The 11,296-nt window shown below is 39.1% G+C and overlaps 2 protein-coding genes across 2 annotated transcripts; one reads left to right on the top strand and one right to left on the bottom strand.

The window, feature by feature from the left end:
• The first annotated feature begins 416 nt into the window (after window positions 1–416).
• Window positions 417–3,650, top strand: LOC121389227. Its single transcript, XM_041520828.1, has one exon. The coding sequence runs from the start codon at window positions 417–419 to the stop codon at window positions 3,648–3,650; it is 3,234 nt and encodes a 1,077-aa protein (XP_041376762.1).
• A 1,275-nt stretch (window positions 3,651–4,925) lies between these two features.
• LOC121389226 lies at window positions 4,926–5,306 on the bottom strand. Its single transcript, XM_041520827.1, has one exon. The coding sequence runs from the start codon at window positions 5,304–5,306 to the stop codon at window positions 4,926–4,928; it is 381 nt and encodes a 126-aa protein (XP_041376761.1).
• Between the last annotated feature and the right edge of the window lie 5,990 nt (window positions 5,307–11,296).

Raw genomic sequence — 11,296 nt, 5'->3', positions numbered from 1 at the left:
GGGGGAAGTAGAGTTGTCGTCTGCGTTAATTTGAAACTGCGTATGCATGTATTTTAATCCTTCTTTTGAACCTTTGCGTGCTTATTTTGTGTATGAGCCAATGTCATGGCCCGGCCGTTTGCAAGTTTAATTGAGGCTAGTTCATTAATAATCATTAGTATATGTACATAGCATTTTCTGACATTATGCGTCATTTTAAACGTGAACCATATACTACACAATTCTTTTTTGCAGAGTCAATTATGATCATAAGCCAAGGACGAATCAAAGGGAGACCAAGGGACTTTGATCTAAAAATAAAGTAATCCCTTTTTAACAATTTGTTTAGTTTTTATTCCCTGTGGCTACCCTTGCGTGTAAGAGTGTACATCCACAATACAGTAATCCTGTTGTGTATTTTCAGATTACAAAGCACAATGTCTTCCTCAATTTCCACACCCGTCGTCGTTGGTGTAGACGTGGGTGGTACCAACACAGACGCCGTCGTCTTATCGCAGGAGAAGAGCGGTTCCCACGTGATATCAGCTGTCAAAGAGTTGACGACCAGTGACGTCACAACAGGCGTCAAGAGAGCCGTCCATTCAGCTCTAGTTAAGGCCCATGACAAAGGTCACGAAATTGCTGTTGTCCAGGTGAATATTGGAACAACACACTTCGTCAATGCCGCAGTCCAGGGCAAGGATCTTGCCAAGATCGCAGTGATACGATTGTGTGGGACAGTGTCTCACGCCTTGCCTCCATTTAGTGATTTTCCTCGTCATCTCAAGAACGTCATCTGTGGTTCTGTGCATCTTGTTGATGGAGGATACAGGTTTGATGGACGAGAGATTGACCCTGTCTCTAAGGATCAAATGTACAAAGTGGTTAAAGAAATAAAAGATGCTGGCATATCTGGGATCGTTCTCAGTGGGGTATTCTCCCCTATTCGAAATGAGCAGGAAATATTTGTGGCTGATCTTATTCGCAAAATGTTTCCTGAAGACCCTGACTGGGATCCAAGCATCACTCTTTCTCATGAGATTGGCTCCCTTGGATTACTGGAAAGAGAAAATGCTGCTATCCTTAATGAATGTCTGAAGCCTTTGTGCAAGAAGACTATTCTCGGTTTCCATGATGCGCTAACTGCTGTTGGATTAACCTGTCCAATCTTCCTCACACAAAATGATGGAACTCTAATCAACTCGGAAAGTGTTATTCACCACCCAGTTCATACGTTTGCATCAGGCCCTACCAACAGCATGCGAGGAGCTGCATACTTGTGCGATGTCAAAGATGCAATTGTGATTGACATTGGTGGCACGACGACAGATGTGGGAGTCTTAAAGAACAAATTCCCCCGAGAAGCTGCAACCCATGTCAAAATTGGAAATGTACGAACCAACTTCCGTATGCCTGATGTTCTGAGCATTGGTCTAGGAGGTGGATCATATGTAGTAGAGAAGAAAACTGACGATGGACGACTGCAGGGTGTGACAGTTGGCCCACTAAGTGCAGGATTCAGATTAATGGACGAAGCAAAAGTATTTGCCTCAACGCCCGATGACTCAGGAAGAAAATTGACTACAACCGATATAGCTGTTGCAAGTGGCTTATGTGAACTTGGTAAGCCAGAAAATGTAAAGAACATTTCAAAAGAAACCGTTGTAGCAGCCCTAAACAAAATTATTCAGATGATCGAGGAATGCATTGATAAAGTCAAGTTTAGTAACCAGAGTCTACCCGTTATACTTGTAGGAGGTGGAAGTATTCTTCTTAAGCCAAACTCGCCAATTAAAGGTGCATCAAAAGTGATTAGACCGGAACATTTTGGAGTGGCAAATGCTATCGGAGCAGGACTGTGTCAGGTTTCTGGAACTGTGGAGTCGGTCGTTAGTATGCTGGACATGGTGGATGTTGACCTGATGAATCAGAAAGTCAAAGAAGCTATTGACGCTGTAACAGACGACCCTGATGGAAAAGAGCGAGAAATAGCTGAACAGAATGCCAGGAAGCCATTTTTTGTGGCAGCCAGAGACAAAGCTCTAGATGATTACATTGCTAAGGCAACAGAGATAGCTGTCAAAGCAGGAGCTGATCCAAAGTCTGTTGAAATAATTGACAAACTAGATATGACATTATCCTATCTACCTGGCCAGGCAACTAGAATCAAAGTAAAGGTTGTTGGAGACATGGTTGATTTCACAACTACCAATAAGGACCTTAAAATATGGACACCATCAGAACTGTCATCAAATGTTGATACAAAAACAGCAGCTATGTTAGCTGAGAAGCAAGAATACACCTCCACAGGACAGAAGATTTCTGGAAAGGACATAGATGGCGATGCTACGAAACATCCAATGGAACCCTCGATTGATGACAATACTGGTGAGTGGATTTTATCAGAGTGGGATGTGGAATGCATTGTTGTCGGTGCAGGCATATTTGGTTGTGGTGGTGGAGGTAATCCTCACCTTGGTCGACTTAGGGCACTGGAAGCTGTTCAAAAAGGCAAAAAGATCCGAATTGTGACTCCCGAATTCCTACTGAAGAATGCAGATCCAGAGAATGATTTGGTAGTTGTAGTAGCATTTATGGGAGCTCCATTAATCATGTACGAGCAACTTGTGTCTTCCGTGGAGACGACTGGAGCTCTGAAATGCATGGAAGATCTCTATCAAATAGGCCAATACGAGAACAATACCATCCTGAACAAAGAAGGAGTGGAAATTAAGACATCTGCCGGTATGACCTTCATTGATGACTACAAACAGACATCCCAAGAAGAAGCTAGTAAAAGTGCTAATAAGATAGGACGAAAATCTATTAAAGCATTGATATCTGGGGAAATTGGGGGAATGAATGCCATAGAACCATTCTTGGTAGCTGCCGATCTTGATATGCCAGTGGTGGATGCAGACGGGATGGGCAGAGCTTTTCCAGAGCTTCAGATGTTCGGTCCTTACATGTATGGACTGAAGCCATATCCTGCTGCCTTGGTCGATGATAAAAACCGTAGAGCTGTAATGTTGGAATCACCATCAGCAAAGCAACTGGAGAATTATTTCAGAGATACAGTCATAGAAATGGGTTGTTCCGCAGGGTTGACATTGACACCTCTCACCAAATCCGACGTGATGACTACATGCGTTCAACACTCCGTAAGCCGTGCCTGGCGTCTCGGCAATGCCATTCTCAAAGCTCGACTTGAAAAGAAATCACCAGTCGATGCAATTCTTGCCACTGAGACTGCGATTCATGTTCTAACTGGCAAGATTTCTGATGTGAGAAGAGAAACCACTGGAGGTTTCAACGTGGGAAGAGTCATCATCGAAGGTCTGGAAGAATTTGCAGAACAGAAAATCCTCATCGAGTTCCAGAATGAAAATCTGGTTATTATTCCTCTTGACAAAGACGGGAACCATGGAAAGTCAAAGGCTTGCGTCCCAGACATGATAGTCATCATTGATGCTGATACAGCTGAACCGATAACTACTGAAGAAGTTCGATATGGAACGAGAGTCTCGGTCGTTGTAATTGCCTGTGCATCAATTCTCCGAACGCCGACTGCCCTGAAGTTTGTTGGACCTCAGGCCTTCAAATACGGGGAAGAAATCCAGTTTCAGCCTTTTGGTGAAGCAAAGCCAGTTAGTCCTCTCGGTCCAGTATAAAGGGAAAATGGCTTTTTCTAAACCTGTCTTGAAGAAACGATATAGCTGCTTGAACAATAGTTGGATATTAGCATGACATTTATTATTAAATGAATCAAATGTTACAAATAACACTAGATGAACAATTAGATGTTTTTGTACTCTCTACTGTGCAGTGATACGACGTTTTGGAGCTTGGTCCTTGTTTGAATGCTGTTTGTTTATATTGACCTCGATGTTATTTTGTGATGTTTGTTAGACTAGTGTTCTATCAGGAGTGTAGCATTAAGTGTATTAAACCTTAACCTGTATCATTTTATAATGGGGATATATATATATATATATATATATATATATATATATATATATATATATATATATATATGCCAGTGTTCTTTTATCAATGATTTCTTGATTAATTTACATAATTTCTTGAGAACACCTATTTTGCTATTCGTCATTAGTTGTTTGTTTATATTTTAGCGTACTTGGTTTATTATAATAATATGGCCTAAGTAAACGTTTACGAGAGTTAGTGAAATAAGTACATGTGAATAAATAGTGAAATTCGTCTCCAATGTCATTATTGTTACATAATGTGCACGTTTGATCGTCTACTGGGGTGTTGTTCCAGCGTCCTATTGCGAATGGTAAGTAGTGGTTAGATGTTCTAAATTTCAGTAATATAGCCCAGGATGTTTGTGGTAATATAATAAGATATTTTTCTAATCTAAGGTTTTCTTTAAATATAGTGTACGTTTTACCTCTTGATGATAAAGTTATATTACTATTCCATTGTTGTAAATACTGGTCGTTTTGTCTTAATTTTACTTGATTCAGTATCATACGAAACGAAACCCATTAAAACAGTTAATCAGTAGCTAGCATAAATCAGTTCCCAAGTAGCTAGCATAAATACTATTACAGACCTGGAAAAATTGTAAGACTATTTTAAATGCAAAAGCTAGAACACCAAATACTGCTGTTTTTGCAGAATTAGGACCAAGACCGATTTTTGTTTTATGTAAACAAAGAATTATGTTGTATAGTTAAAAATCGTTCATAACCAAACTTCTGTTGTTATAAAATGACATGTATTAGAAATTGTAAGAACTGGGCTGCATATGTGAAATTTTATCATTTATGAACTTTTGATTTATAGAAGCCTGAGATAATGAGGATATCATATTTATCTCCCCGAGTTATTAAACAACGCCTTAAAGATCAATACTTATAAAATACGTTAGCGAAGTTATCTACATTGTCACTTCTAGCAATGTACTGTCATTATCATCATCATTTCCTGCCATGTCTAGTGGCATTTATGGCAGCGACGAAGTTCCTCCACGCCAGCCTATCCCTTGCCAATCTCTCGATGGTACCCGAACTCTGTCCTGTCTCCTTCATCTCTATTTCCACTGTTCGGCGCCATGTTGTTTTCGGACGTCCTCTCTTTGTTTTCATTTCGGGGGTCCAGCGTACTGCAGTTCTGGTGATAGATGTGTCTTCTTTTCGGAGCACATGACCAATCCACTTCCACCATCTTCTGCTGATGATGGTTTGCATGCTTTCCTGATTGGTCTCTTCCGGTACTTGCTCAATGGAGATTTGTCTGGGCCAGAATATCCTTAGGATTCTCCGGAGACTGGCTGAGTGAAAGGAAAATGACCTAGACATGTCTTTGTCTGTTACACGCAAGCACTCTGATCTATAGAGAAGAGTGGTAAGTATGCAGCTCTGGTAGATTCTTAGCTTTGTCCGTGTGCTATATTGTGCTGATTTCTATAATGCCTTCATGCTCCTGAAAACATCTCTGGCCTTATTCAATCTGCTCTGAATGTCCATGCTTGTACCAAGTATGTGAAGGTGGTAGTACTTGTTAGTTCAGACTGTCCGACCTTCACTGCTGATGGACGTGGGATGCTCACAGTCATCACTTGTGTTTTGTTTTGGCTAATTTTTAGTCCAACTTGTTGGCTAAAGTGTTGAGCCTTGTTGTCTTTTCTTGTATATGGCAATGGGAGTGCGACAAGAGAACAAGGTCATCTGCAAAATCAACGTCCTCTAGAGTGAAGAAGAGCGTCCATCTGATACCTCTTGGTTTGTCTTCTATTGTACGTCGTAGTACCCAGTCAATTATAAAGTTGAAGAGGATGGCCAACATTACACACCCTGTCTGACACCGGTTTTCACAACAAAAAACTTGTCACTTTGGTCAATGCTGCATGTGAAATTTTAATAGATATTTCGAATGATATTAACAATCTCAATTGGAATCCCGTATGCTCGCAATATTCAACTTTCCCCCTGTGTATGCTATCAAATGTCTTTTCAAAGTCAATAAAGTTGATATATAGCTGTCTTTGCCATTCTGAACACGGTTTGATGATGTTGCGAAGCATAAAACTTTGGTCTGTGCATCCGCATCCTCTACGGAATCCAGCTTGTTCTTTCCTGAGAGCATCATCAATAGCATCTGTGATTCGTCGGACAATTATTTTGCATAGGATCTTACTTGGTACAGAGAGAAGGGTAATTCCATGCCAGTTATTGCAATCACTTAATGCTCCTTTCTTGGGGATCCTGATTATCACACCTTTGTTCCACTCATCTGGTATTCTACCTCTTTCCCATACTGCTGTGAAGACATGTGTCAAGATGGAGGCTGCTGTTTCTGCTTTAAACAGTTCGGCATTCACATTGTCTTGGCCAGGGGCCTTACCGTTCTTCAAGGACTGCCATTCTAACCAAGATTATATATTTGAAAATTATACTTGGATAATATTTATATATTGAAGTTTCGTATTTCATTGCTTAATTTTAGATTTAGTGTGTTAAATATTAATCTCGAAAATAGGAGATTTGAAAATATTCCAAGAGAACAAAGAATCTGCCCAGTTTGTAATATGAATACTATAGAGAATGAATATCACTTTTTGTTTGTATGTCCCTGTTACAAAGACCTAAGAACTATGTATTTAAAGGAATATTGTTGTACATGGCCTTCGATTAACAAACTTATCAATTTGTTATTATTAAAATCCCTATATGAGACACTACAGTTAGCTAAACAAAAAAATATTTATGTCTATACAACGTCGACAGATTTTAACATGATAATCCGTGTTTCTCCTCTGTTTAATATAAATATATTATATACAAATAGTATAATGTTTATGCCGTTTCATGTTGTGACCATTTCTTGCGAAATATATATAATCTGTTTCAGCCAAAGGATGATTACAGCTGTGGCAAATAAAATGATTGATTGGTTTATTAAAACATTTAATCACTATCATACGAAACGCATTAAAAACAGACACTGCTCAATGTAACTTTTAAGGAAAATAAACTCTGTTTAACGACACTTCAGAAAACAAATCTACAGCGACCATTGTTCAAGATGGCCGTCCGTCCGTCCGTCTGTCTGTTAACTTTTCCTTTTCCGGACCATATCTTGCATACAGTTGCATACAGGATCATCAAACTTCAAATGTAGGAACAACTTGGGATGGCGGTGTGTCACGTACTATTAATAGTTACACCCCCATCTATGGGTCGTATTATGGTATAGCGTTGTCCGTCCGTCTGTCCGTCCGTCTATTAACGTTTTATTGCCGGAACCATATCTTGCATGCACATGCATACTGGGCCATCAAAACTCACATGTAGGAACAACTTGGGATGGTGGTGTATCGCGTATTATTACTAGGACACTGTGATTTACTTTTAACGGTCTACTGCACATAACAGTAAATCCATGTCCTGATCATATCTTGCATATATATATATACATACAAGACCAGCGAACCTCATATGTAGGAACAACTTGGGATGGTGGGTTTGTCGCGTACTATTGCTAGGTCACTGTGACCTACTTCCATGATGTACTGTACATAACAGTAAATCCTTGTTCTGACCATATATTGCATATAGATGCATACAGGACCATCAAACCTCACATGTAGGAACAACTTGGGATGACGGTGTGTCGCATACTATTACTATGTCACTGTGACCTATTTTTCACGGTCTACTGTACATACCATAAATCCGTGTCCAGATCATATCTTGCATACAGATGTATACACGACCATCAAACCTCACATGTGGGAACAACTTGGGATGGCGGTGTGTCGCGTACTATTACTAGGTCACTGTGATACAAATAAATATAATAATTTGTCTATATTCTGAACATCACAGGAAAATCTTGTTTAGCCTTTGAAGAAGTCAGGACCAAAATTTCCCTTTCTAATAAAGAACAATAACTTCATTAATCAGACAGCACCTTCTCCAGTGGATACAGTATCATCAGCAGTTGGTCCCAAACAAACTGTTCATCCATCCATTGCAACAATTTCACATAATTAGAATTGAATCATACATTGTTTCAAAATGGCGGCCGTGTTTTTAGAAAACAGAGTAATCAGCTACCACAGTTATAATGACCACTGGAGGATACGTAGGTTCCGGTATTCCTTGTTCTGTAACCACTTCACTCTGCTTTTCCACAGGCATAACCCAATACCTCAGCGTGTCATTAATTAATTTATGTAATTACAGTCGTCAAAAAGTCTCTGTTAGCCGATAACATCTTAAACATTGCAGCAAACTCAGGAATACTATACTTTAAAAAAAAAAAAAAAAACCCAACTAAACCCCCGCCCTAAAAAAACAAAACAAAAAAACCCCAACGACACCAAAAAACAACAACAAAAGAAGCAAACAAACAACAACAAAACCCCCACCAAAACAAAAAAAAACAACAACACACAAAACAAAACAAAACAAAAAACCCGATTACAAAGACTACATACTCTTTATATCCTTCAATCACTATATCGGGTGGCCCCAAATACCGATAGCCCTGCAGAATTTGGAATTATTTGATATTCCACACCCATTGAGATATGGATATTTGCCACCTTCAGTGAACATGTTAGGTCCATAGATCAAATATTGTTAAAATAACGACCGATTCAAAATCGTAGGTGAAAAATGTGACACCAATGTGGAAAGCAGTAAGTACAATGAGCGTTGTATTGTTTTTACTTACAATTTTGAATCTGTTTTTTTTTTTAACCATTCTTGACCTATGGAATTTTCACTGAAGATGGCAAATATCCATATATATATATATATATATATATATATATATATATATATATATATATATATATATATATATATACTCAACCAAAAAAGTATTGCAGTATTGCACTTTTGATCATAATGTATACATTTTGTAATTTTGAAAGAAATGCAAGTAATCACCGTGTTTAATCCAGCATACTGTTTGATTGTTTTTTCTGGAAAGTTTTCCACTTCCTGTCTTTGCTCGTGCACAGTCTGAAAATGTCGTGTGCGCACATAACATGAAAATCACGTGCAATGATTAAGCATAAGCCTTGATTTTCAACTGGCAGACCTGTATCTAATGTGAAACGAAAGAAAATTGTGTTAAAATTGCTATGGGACTCCGTCCATCAATGTCCGAAAACCAACGCCATGAGGCCATTGGTAGACTTGCTGTTGGTGAAAGTGTTAGGAACGTTGCTCGTCACTTTAATGTCCACTCGACGACAATACTGCGTCTACGGTATCGTTTGCAACAATCTGGAGCAGTAAAAGACAGACGTCGCTCCGGTCGGCCACGTGCGACAACGCAAAGAGAGGACCGGTATTTAGTGACGTCATCACGCCGCCGTAGATTCCAAGGTGCTCCCAAGTTGGCGGCCGACTGGCTACTGGCACAATGGTTCACTCTCAAACCGTTCGTAATCGACTCCATGACGCTGGTTTACGAGCTCTTCGCCCTGTAGTAGGGGTTCCATTAACACGACGTCATGTCGCAGAACGCTTGAGGTGGGCCAGGATTCATCAGCAGTGGCGTCTTAGATAGTGGAACGAAGTCTTGTTCACAGATGAATCCCGATTCTGTCTAGAGTTTGCGGATGGTAGACTAAGAGCATGGCGTCGGCTAGGCGAACGTTACGACGCTGCAAACATCATCGAGCTTGACAGATACGGCAGAGGCAGCATCATGGTCTGGGCGGGAATTCATTCCAACGGCAAAACTGACCTGGTTACTGTTAATGGAACATTAATTGCACAACGATATTGTGACGAAATCATTACACCTGTTGTCTTGCCATTTATGCAACGCAACCCTACGTTCACATTTCAGCAAGATAATGCCCGCCCTCATTTCGCCCGCATAACTAACGAACTTTTGCAGAGAAATCACATTCAAGTCTTAGACTGGCCAGCCAGATCCCCCGACCTTTCTCCCATTGAACACATGTGGGATATATTGGGTCGACGATTACGAGAACATCACCCACAACTGAACACTCTTCGTGACCTTGAACTGGCGTTACGTCACGAATGGAACCAAATTGCTGCAGTAGAAGTTCGTAGGCTTACGTCCAGCATGAGACGTCGTTGTACAGCCGTTATTCGCCAAAATGGTCGGCATACAAGATATTGACATTTGTGACAAAATCACATTTTTGTACCCTCCTGTTTAACAATGAAGTATCCGTCAATAAACATCTATTCATGAACGTAAATTTACTTCCAGGCTTTTCAAATAATCCATTTTACTTAATTAACTTAATTTGACTATTTTTAGACAAATAATATAAAGTTTGAAGACGATTTAGTGGGAACTGCAATACTTTTTTGGTTGAGTATATATATATATATATATATATATATATATATATATATATATATATATATATATATATATATATATATATACTGTCTAAACCGGATTCACTTCGTACCGTCGAAATAGTCCGGTTTACATAGAGGACCAGTTTAGACAGAGTTTATCTAGAGATATGGTTCTTGTATGATCGACAACTCGCGATCAACAATGACATTTGAACCCATGGATGGTTGGAATACACTGTCATACAAGCCAGACTTACAATCGATTATTTCACAGACATAAAATATATACTTAAAGGGACATTCCTGAGTTTGCTGCAATTTTTAAGATGTTATCGACTAAGAGAGACTTTTTAACGATTGTAATTACATATCAAATATATTTTTCTGCATAAAATATTAGTGGCAGAACTTTAAACGTGTTTCTGGTCGTTCTAATATTTGTAATAGGTTAAATTTCATTTTATTTCCTAAAACATTTTATTCGTACATACGAATTTAAATTTTTGTGCTAAATCTTTCTGTTTTGACTATGGATTTGAATCAAATTCTTGTATTAATTTGACTTTAGTTTTTAACGAAAGTTCGATACGTTGCCGTTTTTTGGTCACTCCGCCATTATAAATGAAATAAGACAACACAAAACACACACACACACACACACACACACACACACACACACACACACACACACACACACACTAATATTAATCCGATTGATCTAACGGCCTTCACACGAGCGCGATTCATGCAAACACCTTCCATTGTGTCATTGTTGTATATGTATTTGTATGTATAACTGATGAACTGTAAATGTTCAAGGTTAATAAATGAATTGATTACATTTTGTATTTGATCTTGCGACGGCGTCCTGTTTACTTGGCAATTGACTATCATTGTTCATCTAATTAAGCAGCCCGTCGTACAGTCAAATCTCAATCCGGTGTAGACAGAGGTAATTAATACATGAATGGTTATTTTCTTCT

This window comes from Gigantopelta aegis, chromosome 14, assembly GCF_016097555.1.
Source record: "Gigantopelta aegis isolate Gae_Host chromosome 14, Gae_host_genome, whole genome shotgun sequence".
Classification (NCBI taxonomy): domain Eukaryota; kingdom Metazoa; phylum Mollusca; class Gastropoda; order Neomphalida; family Peltospiridae; genus Gigantopelta; species Gigantopelta aegis.
This window is presented reverse-complemented; position numbering and strand designations above follow the sequence as displayed.

Bases quoted from the DNA above. Each gene is read 5' to 3' on its own strand.
- LOC121389227 (XM_041520828.1), top strand. From the start codon at position 417: ATGTCTTCCTCAATTTCCACACCCGTCGTCGTTGGTGTAGACGTGGGT.
- LOC121389226 (XM_041520827.1), bottom strand. From the start codon at position 5,306: ATGTCTAGGTCATTTTCCTTTCACTCAGCCAGTCTCCGGAGAATCCTA.